Source organism: Trichechus manatus, unplaced genomic scaffold (assembly GCF_000243295.1).
Source record: "Trichechus manatus latirostris isolate Lorelei unplaced genomic scaffold, TriManLat1.0 scaffold00121, whole genome shotgun sequence".
Taxonomy (NCBI): domain Eukaryota; kingdom Metazoa; phylum Chordata; class Mammalia; order Sirenia; family Trichechidae; genus Trichechus; species Trichechus manatus.
Genome location: NW_004444057.1, coordinates 782,654 through 796,219, shown reverse-complemented (window position 1 = coordinate 796,219; position 13,566 = coordinate 782,654). Strand labels below are relative to the sequence as shown.

The 13,566-nt window shown below is 39.6% G+C and overlaps 1 protein-coding gene across 7 annotated transcripts in view; it reads right to left on the bottom strand.

Moving 5' to 3' along the window:
- Window positions 1–1,239: 1,239 nt before the first annotated feature.
- Window positions 1,240–13,566, bottom strand: part of SNCAIP (synuclein alpha interacting protein) — a 163,763-nt gene continuing 151,436 nt past the window's right edge. For 3 of the 7 annotated variants that reach the window (XM_012557825.1, XM_012557826.1, XM_012557829.1), the window contains one exon: window positions 1,240–1,946. In XM_012557825.1, coding sequence (XP_012413279.1) covers window positions 1,941–1,946 — 6 coding nt within the window. In that variant the 3' untranslated portion in view covers window positions 1,240–1,940. Of the gene's footprint in view, window positions 1,947–13,161; window positions 13,233–13,566 lie in introns of all 7 variants that reach the window. The other 4 variants (XM_004384272.2, XM_012557828.1, XM_004384271.1 and 1 more) reach the window with 3 other exon arrangements.

Below are 13,566 nucleotides of genomic sequence, written 5' to 3'. Positions count from 1 at the left end.
AAGACAATGAGAGAAATGCAGAGCCACACACAGCACCCAGCTCTAACAAGATCACCTCCCAGGACCCAAATGAGAACAGAGCACATTGGCTGAAATTCATAGACTTGTTGCTTTATAAGTTGGTTGGAAGCAACCTCCTAGATGTGTATGTAGGCCAAAACAGTAAACCAGTTGCCATAGAGTCAATTCCAACTTATGGTGACCCCTGTGTGCCAGAGCAGAACTGTGCTCAACAGTGTTTTCAAGGTCTGATTTTTCGGAAATCAATCACCAGGTCTTTCTTCCAAGGCACCTCTCGGTGGACACAAACCGTCAACCTTTCGGTTAGCAGCAGAGTGCTTTAACCATTTGCACTACCCACTGACTCTGTATGTAGGTCATTCTCCCCATTTTCCAGATTTCTCAAGGAGGTAATGTCTCCGGCCAAGACCAGAGAGTTGTCCAGAAGTAGAGACAACAACAGACTCATGTTTCCTGTGTGCTAGTCCAGCACTCAGTACAATAAGGAGATAGCATGGAGTGGTAGGGAAAGTGAGTCAACTTGTACTAAAATCTAATTCTGCTATTTACTTGTAGTTTTGCCTTGAACATAGGACTTAACCTTTCTAAAGTTTAATTTTCTAATCTATAAAAAATGGGAGTAGAAATATCTCCACATACTGGTACCTGGTACATAAGAGGCACTTAAATATTAGCACCTTATTCTATATCTTACTGTATCTCACCAAGCCTGAGTTTGTCAGATGATTCACGTTTGCAAAATTGCCTCCTAACTCAGTACTTCGGTCTATTTGTCCACCAGGGGTACAGATGGCCCACATTTGAGTGCAGAAACATTGCTAGTGACTTCTAATAGCATACTGTGCTCCCTCCTACTGTAAAAATACATTCTACTTTCAAACTAAAACTTGACAGGCCTCTTATAGGTCATGCCAACACTTTGAAAGTAAAACTCTTGAAGTTTCAACAGAATTATATTTTTACATGATTGGATGAAACCTTCTGGAACTCACTGCTTACATGGATTGAAAGAGCTGCATCGACAGGGCTGTTATGAACTCAGGCTCCACACTGTCTCCTAAAGGGATTAGACAGGTCTCATAATGTGTTAGAGGCAGGAAAAAGTGACCCAAAGAGGGGCTAAATCCTTAGTTGTCATTAGTATTTTCCCATGTCGATGCCGTGATTTGAGAAGGCAGAAGGATTTGACTTACTTTATATGCATGTCTGATCCTTTAGTACTTAATGAAAACTATAATGTTTTATTTAACCCCTATGGGGAAATAGCTAAACTGGGCAGTTTGCTCCCGAAATCAAATATCAGCAATCATAACACTCTCAAAGTCCCTTAGAAATCAGAACATCACAAATTTATTAGAAAGTAGGTGCCCCAAGATTATAGGTGGCTGTTAACACATTTTATACAAAAAGTAGAAATGACACAAAAAACACTCTTGACAGAAAACTGACCTGGTTTCATTGAGGAGCTGAGCCCAAATTGCCCATATCATGGGGAAGGGGAAGTCCAACCAACATTAGCAAATGGTCATGCAACTGATGAAATACAAAATGGTGTTAGTGGCTTATGAATGTCCTGTGAGTCAGTTGAATCAATGCAGTCCTAGAAAACACATTTGCCCAGTCATGCCTTTAAACAGTATCTCTTTAAGAACAGGTTATATACACAGATATCATCCAAAAATGTTTTTTATACAGTCTACTATTATAAATTTAAGGCATCCTGATATTCTGTTCTTCTGCTGGTGAGGGTTTGTTCTCAAGGTTTTATTTCCAAAAAGTGTAGTCCAAGAAATTTCCACTAGTGTCCAAAGGACGCAGTGAGAGATAATAAAAAAGTGATTTACAAGAAGAGTTCTTTTGATTCTGGCTCAGCAATATGCTTTACGCTGTAGGACTTCTTCATTTTTCTATTGATGTCATTATGCCTAGGAAGAGAAAGCACAACGCCAAAATTAGATAAAACTATGGTCAAGTTACAACACCACTAAACAGCTCATGAAAAATGGAAATTATCCTCACACAAACCACACAGAAGTATACTTTATTCCACCAGGCAAATTATTTTCTTTTCATATAAACCTCTTTTTAAACAATAAAACCAATTGTCACATAATAATACATACTTACCAAATACTTTTTAGTTAGGCTCTGGAAGAAATTTCTCAATCTTACTGATTGGAATCCAGGCATTCTACCATTAAGAAACAAGATAGAACGTATAGAACTGCTAGTCAAGTGGAAATAACAGATATTTAAATTGTGTCTACATGCATTCACTGGTGAAATTTTTTATTCTCCAATAAGCCTAAGTCTTAAAAGTTTAAAGAAGAATGCTTTTTCTTTGGTTGTGTGATTACTGGGTAGTAGCATGTTGGAAGACAATGAGTAGATAAATGGATAAGAGAAGGAACTAGGGAACAAAAATGTTGTTTTTCCCTCAATACTTGATACCTATCAAGTCAGTAGAAAGAAGTATGAAACTCAAATCCTGGAACAGCTTTGTGTTTTTTAAAGGAATATTCCTCTGGGCAGATGTATTTGTTTTCATGAGATACAAGTTGCACTCTGCATACAAAAATTTCCTGAGAGGAGCTATCTGTTGAAGGCAAGTGTACCTATTACTGAATTCCTTCCTTCTGCTATACCAGAGGAAAAAAAAAACTGTTTGTGGTTATGGTACTCACTAACATGAGGACACATCTGGATGCAGGAGAATCCTAAGTATGGTTTTATGGACTCACAAATCTTTTTTTTTTTTTTTTTTTTAGCCAAGATCATGTAGTCTATTTTAGTTCTTTAGTAAATATTTGATCGTCATCACTGCCGGAATGTTGTAATTCTTGTTTCTATTTATCCCTCTGAGTAGAACTTTAGAGTATTGTCCACAGACAAGAAAGGGAAAGGGAAGAAGGTGAAAGACTGAAAAACCTGGTTGGTCAAAAGACATTCTAGGGACTTCCAGTTAAACATGGTGGATTGAATACACACATTTATCACCCCTTACTTTGAAAACAACACTAAAGTGGAAGTAGAGAAGTAAAAAAGCATAAAACTATATGAATAAAGAAATGGGAAAGGAGTTGACAACAGATGAAATGCTAATGATATTTCAGAAACTGGAGGGTAGATGGACACGTGGAACTGATTTAGCGGAGCAGAAAAAACAGAAACCTAAGTCTACTGTCGGGAAACCCAACAAACTGGCACTGCAATACACGTGAATCAGAAGTACTGGGTACTTCGGAGGGTAACAGCGCATGTTGTGTGGGTGCTGAAAATAGGAACACAATTTGAAAAATTTCTGGAAGTAGCAATTTGTATTCCAGATTAGTTTCCTGACCAGTGTAGCCAGGTGACTGTCCCTCTCCCAACTGGGAAGAAGACAGGAGGTTACTTTCTGCGAAGAGTGAACCAGGGAGACTCTGGATTCAGCTGAAGGAGTTAGTGGCTGTGGGATTAAGTGAAAATCGTCCCATGGAACATAACTGCCATGCCATCTCCAGTCTGTTTGAGTCCCGGGTTGCTGGCAATCAGGTTTACAGGCCCAGCAGGAGACTGGAGCTTCCTTATCTTGAGGAATTGACTGGTCCAAGAGAAAAGACCTACAAACACAGTTGGTGTGTCTCCAAACAAGTCTAGATCTCAGCAATCTGTATTAAGTTTACTAGTGAACAAGCCTCACGCACACAACCAGTGCTTCTATTCAACTTTAAAGTCTTGTTCTTTAAACATGAAGAAAGAGTTAGGGATTAGGAAACATTTGAGGAAAGCTCAACTATGAAAGACAGAGAACAAAAGAAACACAGAAAAGGAGGTCAAAGTGAATAGAGATACAGAGGTGATCTGAACTTCAAAAAAGTATATTAACAAAAAAAAAAAACTGAGAAAAAACTTTGTAATTCATATTACAAAGGGTTAATCTTCATAATAGATAGAGCTACTTGCAATCAATAAGAAAAAGACCAGAACATCAATAAAAATGGAGAAAGGATTAAGTATATTACATCTATACAACAAAATAATATAACTGTGAAAAAGAATGAAGCAATTCTCTTTGTACTAAAAAATAAAGACTTCCAAAATGTCAGATGAAAAAAAGCAAGAAGCAAAACTGTGAGTATGTCACTTTTTTTTTTAGTAAATAAGAAGGAAAGATAAAAATATACATATTTTTGATTGTAACAAATTTAAATAGCAAGATTTGAATATATAATGCTATAAAAATGAACAAAGGGGAAAACAACAAGAACAACCAAGTTCTACTGGAAATTGATACGGTTATAGCAGTAACAAAAAAAATTCAATGGAAAGGTTGGAAGGTAAGGTTCAGTAAATACTATAGAAAGAAGAACTAGAAAAGGCAAAGTATGGATAAAGAGGGAAGAAAACTTAAAAAATCTAAGGACCAGTAGGTCCAACATTAGAATAATAGGATTTCCAGAAACAGTGAACAGAGAAAACTGGCAGGTAGAAAATTTTCAAAGAAAGTATATAAAAACATTTCCAAGAATTAAAGCACATAGGTCTTCAGACTGAAAAAACCTACAAAGTGCCCACACCATAAGAATGAAAAACAACCCACATCATGGCAAAGAATCAAAAAATCAAAATATTAGGGATAAAAAAATCATAAAAGCTTCCAAGGGATCAGCAATCAGAGCGGCATGGTGAGACTCAACAGACACATCGAAAGCAAGAAAAAATTTAAACAATGCACTCAAGATTCTGAAGGAAAATAACTTCCACCTAGCATTCTATACCCAGCCAACCACTCCCAATTCAGTATAAGGATTAACTGAATGTATTTTCAGACATTCAAGTTTTCAAAAAAATTTAGCACCTATTTACCTTCATTGGATGGAAAGATGTGTTTACCAAAACAAGAGAATAAACAAAACAAAAAACCAAAAAAAAGCAAAAGATAAATTCAGGCAACAGGGCTCTACACAGGAGAGTAGCAAAAAGAACTCCCAGCATGATGTAGATGGGAAATGTCAGGATAGCTGTGTAGCAATACCAGAAAGCAACAGTTCAGATGACTGGGGCAGAAGAGAGGGTCTGTCCATGAACAGAATGAAGCACAGTTTACTAGATTTGTCTCAATGCACTGAAATATGACTTTGGGATTCAGCAGAATGTTTAGAAATGAACTGCAAACTAAGAGATCAAAATTATTTCCACAGTTACATGAGAAAGAAAATGTAACATATAGTACACCACATGGATCAGCTCTGATTATTATGTATATAGTCATAAAAATAATGAACAGTGAATAATGATTTAACCCCAAGAGTGATGTAACTAGATTGAGAAGATGAGGATAAGAGGAAATAGGGGTATGTGTGTTGGAGGGCAGGGTGTTGGGGTGCTAAAGCAGAGCTAGACAAAATTGGGTCATTGTTAATAACGTCAATTTTGGAGCCAGACTGCCTGAATTCAAATCTTGGCGAGACAATTTATTATCATTATTACTGTGTAACCTTGGGCAAGATACAGAACCTCTCTGTGCCTCAATTTCCAATCTGCAAAATTTGAATAATAATAGTATTTACCACATAGAATCATTGTGAAGATTACAAGTTAGTATGCATAAAGCACCTGGAATATTCTCTGGTACATTACAGGTGCTTGGTGTTAGCTATCATTATTTTCATCTTCTATAGTAGGATGCCAATAGATAACAGGGATAATACCTAAAACTAAAAATCTTCATGAGCATGTTATTTAGAAATACAGAATACTAGAGAAAACATGAGGGAAAAGCAAGTGGCTGTTTCAGGGCACTGAGAGTAGGGAGCGGGGCAGGCTGGGAGGAGACAGCCAGTTTTTGTTATAACGCTAGTACTGCCATTAGGAAATTTACCTATATCACTTTGACAAAAATAAAATAAAATATTTAAAAAGAATGGCTAGTTGCAGTCTATCAATAATATCGTTTAGAGTTTGATGGAGGTAATTTAACATAGGGTGTTAAACATAGGGTGTGGCTTTAACATATGCGGTTAAAAACACTAAAAAGAACACTCTTTCTGCAGGACACAACCCAGCATGTTTAGGGACATGTCTGTATCACGTAAAATGTTAATCTGAGGCATTTATCCAAAAAATATCAAGATTATTCAAGCCTTTCTGAACCCCTCAATTACGTAGTCTTGAATTTCCAGTATTCAACAGAACAAAAGTGTTTGGGAATTTTGGCATGAATTATTCAGATAATTTGCTGCTCCTCAATTTCATTTTTGGATATGAAATCACATTCTGAGTGACCGAAATTGGAAAGGAGAAATGGCTTAAATTTAAATAACAGTTTCTCAAGCAATATAACTTGCTGACTCATCTAGGCATAGATTCCGTATTTCCATAGCCCATGAAGATCAGACAGCAACTTTACAGGATTAGTCTAAAATGGTTTACAGGCATATTCAACATTTCCACTGGTAACCAAAGTAGGGAGACCTTGCTACTTTTCTGATCTCTTCCAGAGCTTTACTGAGAACACATCTCTAAATCCCATCTACCGAATAATGGAATTCTAGTTTCAAGTATGAAAACTTGTACTGGGGAGTACCCAAACTAAAACTCACTGTAGGCAGGCAGACTTACAATCAAAGGCCCAGATTTATACAGCACTCCCATTCATTCTGTGTGATTAAGGGATCAGTCCTTTGTGTTATCTCTTTTTCCCTCTTCCTCCTATCTATCTCACCTCATCTCCAGATATTTATGAAATCTCTACCACATGACAGGCACCAAGCCAGACACTGTAGGTATAATGGGATACAATGGTGCCATCAGACACCATTGAGGGTCACTGCTTTCATGAAGCTCATATACCTTTCATGGCACTTACCAATGCTTTAACTGTATCCTTTTTTTAACCCTCACTTGATTATGATACCTCTGAAGGCAGGGACTGTATAGTAAAGAATTTGGCCTTGTCCAAAGAGAGGTCTGGCCTTTGCCATCCACTTCTGGAAGATAATCTATGTCATATCTGATAGGGGTGTCTTTGTTTAGGGTGCATCTGGCTACACTGGATCTTAGGGTGGGGCCTGCCACACCCTATAGTCCTAGGATGTGGGCTGAAGAGGCCAGAAAGATCAACAATGTTGATTTAGGGTGGGGATTCTGGGTCACATGTTATCATCCAACATGGAGACTGAGTTCAACCACATGGCTAATCAATCAATCATGCCTATGTAATAAAGCCTCAATAACAATTCTGGACATCAAAGCTCAGATGAGCTTCCCTGGTTGACAATACTCTGTGTGTATTGTCAAACTTCGATACTAGTAGGGTAACACGTCCTGACTCCACAGGACAGGACAATAGAAAGTTCTCATTGGGAACCCTCCCAGACTCTGCTTTATGTATCTCTTCCTTTACCTGATCTTGAGCTGTAGCCTTTCCCTACAATAAACTACAACCGAGAGTATAATAGCTTTCAGTGAGTTCTGTGAGACTTTCCAGAAAATTATCAAACCTGAGAGTGGTTTTGGGAATGCCAACCCCCACCCCCGAACTAACAGATGGTGTCAGAAGTGAAGGCAGACTATGGCCTTTAAAATTTGAATTTTGCTAACTCTGGGTGGAGACCACGCCTCATCTGGCACCATAGAATGCATAGCTCAGAGCTGGAGACATCGTTGAAATGGATGAAATGGTAATCCAGGAATGTGGCATTCAGGATGGTTTTAAGTCTGCACTGTTCTTGGTGTGGGAAGGAAAAGGACATTGAGCTTAGCTCTCAAACACAGTCTTCAGTACACGGCCAAAACAGAAGCGAAGAAAATGGCTGGGGAAGAGGTAGTGATGATTCATGAAGGTTCCTGGAAACCCTCTGGGAAAAGCCTCTGTTTGGTACATTTAAACCTCAACTGACATATCACTTTAAAAACCCAGCCTCATAAGAGTTTATAGACAAACCCTCCTCTTTCAATGTGCAAGGATGCCCCTAGTGGTGGCAAACACGTGGTGCAAATATGACACTAAGACTATATACCCCCGTTAGGGTTACAGAAAGGATCCCTGGTGGCACAATGGTTAAGGTTTCTGTTGCTAACCAAAAGATCTGTGGTTGGAGCCCACTAACTGCTCCTTGGGAGAAAGATGGGGCAGTCTGCTTCTGTAAAGATTACACCCTTGGAAACCCTATAGGCCAGTTCTACTCTGTCCTATCGGGTCTGTATGAGTTGGAATCGACTCAAAGGCAATGGGTTTTTTCAGGGTTACATAATTGAAAATTGGACCATTGAGGAGTTGTTTGTTTTCTTACTGCCCTTAAAACATGACTAGCATGCTGAAAGAATATTCCTGGTGGAATGGTTATGGTTTCTAAGGCAGGTCTTCCCTCTGTACCTTCCTACTGAAAGGTCATGGGTGTTCACGAGTTCCACATTTTCATTTCCTGGCTTACTAGAGGAGTGCTTTACGACAGAACATGGGGTCTTCATTACAACAGCTTTTTCTATGTCTTAACTCATTATACTTTGGTACTAAACTTTGTTTTGCTGTCTTTCTGTGGTGGAATCTGCTTCCTCCTTTCCCACATGGGTATAAAAGAAACCCCAATTGTGAATCTTTCTCTCATTACTCTTGGGAACTTTGCCAGGTTTTATAGAGTTTGCTAAGTTGTGCTTAGATACGGGAAGGATCTGATTATTTTAAATATTCCCCACAATATGGGCATTTTTCTATACACACAATTTTACCTTTTCAGTAGATAATTCTCTTATAATTCTACTATGCAAAAACCAATAATAAACCAAAAGTATACCCTCCTTTAAAGGAGAAAATGTCAATTTATATAATCTGTGGAGAAATGGTTCAAGATTGAAGTTTCCTCCCCTCCCCCTAGACATAGGCACAAAGCTGCAGTATGAAATGAAGGTTTCCCTTCTGCATGCAATCTGAACTCTAGGGAGGCAGAGGTAGGGGTGGGAGGGACAGGACCAAAGAACACGGGGAAACACAGGGAGACAGCGGGGGTGGGGGGTGGAACCAGATCTGCTCTAGGGGTTTCTGGAGCAGAGGCAATCATCCCAGTTACCTGGCTGACACCTTTCCTCCCCTGCTGTTTAGCCCTGGACTCCAGATATTAGAAATGGAAATGTACAGAAAATATACTTCAGATCAGGGCTTAGAACTTAAAAGAATGGTTTTTGAGCAGAAACTCTAATGTCTATAGTGATAAACACCAATTACTTTACTAAATTCCTTTTTAGTATTAGCACTTTAACACACTTTTCTGAACTGTTACATTGGTAAGATTCACTCTAGAAATTTGTTAGCAACATAATACCTGGATAGCTTGGTAACACACTTATGGCTGAGTAATTATAGTTATCGCCTCAAGATCCTTAAAAAGCATACAGATTAAAACTTTAAAGGCCAAAACTTTAAGGCAAAGTTGAAATGCGATTATGTGCTTATAGACAGTGCAATGATGACAACGGTACATTCAGTCAGCAGGATCAGGGAGGGGCTCCTTTTTGTGCCTGTATTTTCCCATCATGAATCTGTTCAATAGTGCTGAGGGTATGCTCTGCTTGGGAGCAAGTTTCAGCCAGGGCCTCACCTCAACTCTCCCAATGTCTTCCACATCCTTGCTCATTTTCCTGTTTAATATGATGTCCCGACAATAAGGACAGTGTTTGTGTGACCTGGTGGAGGGAGGGGTTCCAAATTCTGACTTATTGGGCACAGCAGATGACCACTGCCATACCTTTACATCACCATGGGCCAAAAAGACCACTCTCTTTGAAGTGGCTGTTGAACAACCCTGAAATTGATGCAAAATATTGGATTCAAGCCCTTGGTATCAGATACATAATTCCCAGTGCGGTTAATTCCCAGCAGTAAAACCCACACTAATGGTGTTTATTGCTTAATGAGAATGTCTTTTTAAGAAGTCCACTCTAATGCTGGTTCTGGGATTAGCAGCTTCCTGATGCTAACCCCTCAGGCAATGGTGCCATGTGGTCAGAGAGGGTGTGACTGGTAGTGGCTAGGGGTTAATGCTCTCTGCTTGTCGGTAACCGCTCACTTCATGTGTTACAGATCTCAGACTTAAACTGTGGGAAATGACTGTTTCATTGGCATTTAGAGACAAGAAATTGCAAACATTCCCTTGGAGTTGTAATAACTCGGCATCAACTTGTTCTTTATAAGAAAAAATAAAGATAAATCTGCTTGTGATAAACAAAGTCATCCTCTGCAGTTAAAACACACTGGGAAGGCTGTTCAAAGTAACAGAGTTGAATCTAATTTTAAAGGGCATTGAAAAGAAATTTAGTTTTTTGCTATCAAGCTGTGATCAGTTTAGAAAAATAAATAGCAAACAGAACCCATACACAGAGCCTACATTCTTTAAAATGTTGTATTTATTGGCCCTATTTTTTCCTTACTAGGGAAAATAAATTTTTCAGTAACTAAAATGAGACTCCAGTGTACCCCTGGAACTGGTATCCATTACCCCACTTTTTCCCAGAGCTGTACTGATAGGACCTTTGAGTGGCTATAACATCTGGAGCCAACTCCAACCCAACAGATGGACTGACATTATTCTCCAAAGTAACATGGGAAATCTCTGCTACCTGAGAGAAGCCATTTGGCCTTCAAGCAAGTTCTTGGGCCAAGATGTGAAGGGATCACTCATAGATATACCCTTGGGTTCCTTTCCTTCTTGCATTGGAGTCCCATAGACAAAATGAAGCAGGAATTAGAGTTAATTAGGTGTTTTTTATGCCCACATTCCCACTCTAGTCTTAATTTTTCCAAGGAACCTTCATTTCCACTAGAAAGATCCATCTTTGTTCTATTTAACGAGTGAACCAGGCCAAGTTCTCTATCCCTCTGTATGATTATGAGAGAATCAGAGAAACCTCTGCTACTTCTCAGGAACACGTGAAACTCAGTTGTGAAACTCCTTGACTCTTCTCTAGTGTGAAAGAATCAGAGTTTCCACTTTTAGTGGAAACACATGCCAAACTAAAATCTTAATAAGGTATAGGTTAACTTATGGGGTCCACCACTCAGGTGTCAGTTTATTGTACTCTTGTGGCTTGCATGTTGTTGTGATGCTGGAAGCTATGGCACTGGTATTTCAAACACCAGCAGGGGCACCCATGGTGGACACGTTTCAGTGGAGCTTCCAGACTAAGACAGACTAGGAGGAAAGGTCTGATGATCTACTTCTGAAAATTAGCCAAAGAGAACCCTTTGGATCACAACTGAATATTGTCCAGCACAGTGCTAGAAGATGAGCCCCCTAGGTTGGAAGGCACTCAAAATACACAGTGGCTGCAATAATGGACTCAAGCACGCCAAAGATCATGAAGATAGCACAGGACTGGGCAAGGTTTCGTTCTGTTGTACTCGGGGTCACCATTAACCAGAGCTGACTTGAGAGCAACTAACAACAACAACTTACGGGGTTGGGAAGGGAAAGGGTCTGAATGCTTATTTAAATACACTGAATATTTTAATTCAGGAGTTTTAAAGTGTTTATTGCTGAAATCAAACTATTACTATGTAAAGCCAGTGAATCTGTTAGGTTCCAAGATTGAGCCTTTAGAAGGATTAAGCTGAGTAGGAAAATGTAACCTAGTGTCAGATATCTGAGTAGGCCCACAACTTCATTTTGTGCTCGGATTTCTGTAATCCTATTATAGCAGACTGTTCAGCTTTGTCCTCTTGCTTGTAAAAAAACAGAATAAAATATTTCTGGCAGGAGAATCTACTGAGATACTAATTGCCTTGCTCCCAGTTCCTATAGGAGCCTGGAAGAAATGAGTATTCTCCTTCCCCTCGTAAAGAGTTTGCCAAATCTCTGTGCTTCTTTGCCTCAGGGTGTTGCTGCTGACTTCTGTTTTAGGACAAAAGCAGAATTTTCCAGGCACCAGCCAACATGCCCAACCCAAGATGGAGGCAGAAGGGTATGGGGTGGGAACAACAGAAGTGGGCCTATCCCAAAGTCTGGGAAGGGAATGTGTAGTTTTGTTCTATTCCCTTTGTACCCGAGGCATTAGGATCTCAGCGCTGGCCAAAATTCTCTGCCCGAGTGTGGCTGAAAGCAGCCCAGATGCCTGCTTTCAGGCAACACAGATCCTGACCCAAGTAGATCATGGGTGACCAGTAAAGAATGAAGCTCCAAGGTTCTTCCTTCAATGTACTGAATTAATGAGGCTCTGAGGGGCATCCCTAAAATGACTGAGATTTAATTTCCCTCCAGCCTGAGGAGAGACATGGGGCAGATTAAATTTGATTTAGTGGGGAAAAAAAGGAGAGTGACATTCCTTGCACCCTAGTATTATGAACTAAAATTCATACCCACAACACATACACTCACATACCACATACACATTCTTTTGAGGATTTGGAAGAAAAGAGTGCTGAAATGGCATGTCATAATTTTTCTTTTAAAAATGATTTAAAAGCTACCCAAACCCACTGCTGTCAGGTTGATTCTGACTCATAGTGACCCTACAGGACAGAGCAGAACTACCCCATAGGGTTTCCAAGGCTGTAAATCTTTATGGAAACAGACTGCCATATCTTTCTCCCATGGAGCGGCTGGTATGTTCGAACCACCGACCTTTCACTTAGCAGCTAAGAGCTTTAACCACTGTGCCACCAGGGCTCCTATGAAAGCTACAGTCTCCTATAAAATAGGTTTGGGGGCTTAACTCTTCTGAAATAAGTCGGTCAAGAGACACTGACTCTCCCTCTGCTGCTTTCTATTTACTGCTTCCTGCTTCCTGTATTGTCAACGAATTGGGCATCTTCCTGGAAGAGGATACCTACGCTGCTGGAGGACTTTGCTCAAGGAGATGTCCCAGCCGTCAGGGACCTCCAAAGATGATCTTTTCTCTTTTATGTATATAGGTTCATACATTTTGAATTATAAACACTTTGTCTTAGAAAATCCCTTATTTCTCTAGTGAACGCTCATAAGCCTGGCTCGTTGACTGGCCCAGTTAACAGTCTGTGCCTGCTGCTATTTGGGGGAAGAGCCATAATCTTCTTCCTTCATGTCAGCCCCTGCTCAGAGGTGCTCCAGGTTCATGATTTAAAAACTCATGCAATTCCAAGCAAAGGCCATGGCAATGCTGGGCAACACATCCCCCAGCACCACGTACCGTGCATAGGTAAGCAGACGCTCTTCAATCAGCGTGTTAGAGGAAAGACTGATGCAGCTGCCGTAAGTCTCCTACAGAGGTGCAATTAAAAATCATCTGAAAACATGCAACAAGCTCAACACATGCACAAGTCTCAATAAATATGAAGCATGCGGGAGACAGACTAGAGGACAGCACTTAGTACAGACTTTAAGGAGCATGGGAATTGTTGAGATGATTCTTCTTTTACTACTGAGAGAATCCATTAAGTTACTTGGAAAAGTTTTATTCAAGAAATTTAAGTTTTGACACATTTAACCTAATAGATCTGCTTTTTGGGGCACAAGTATGACCTTTATAGCTAAAACAAATGCGTGCCAAAGTTCTTTATAACAAGGATAATCCATGGTGGAAATTGATGTATAC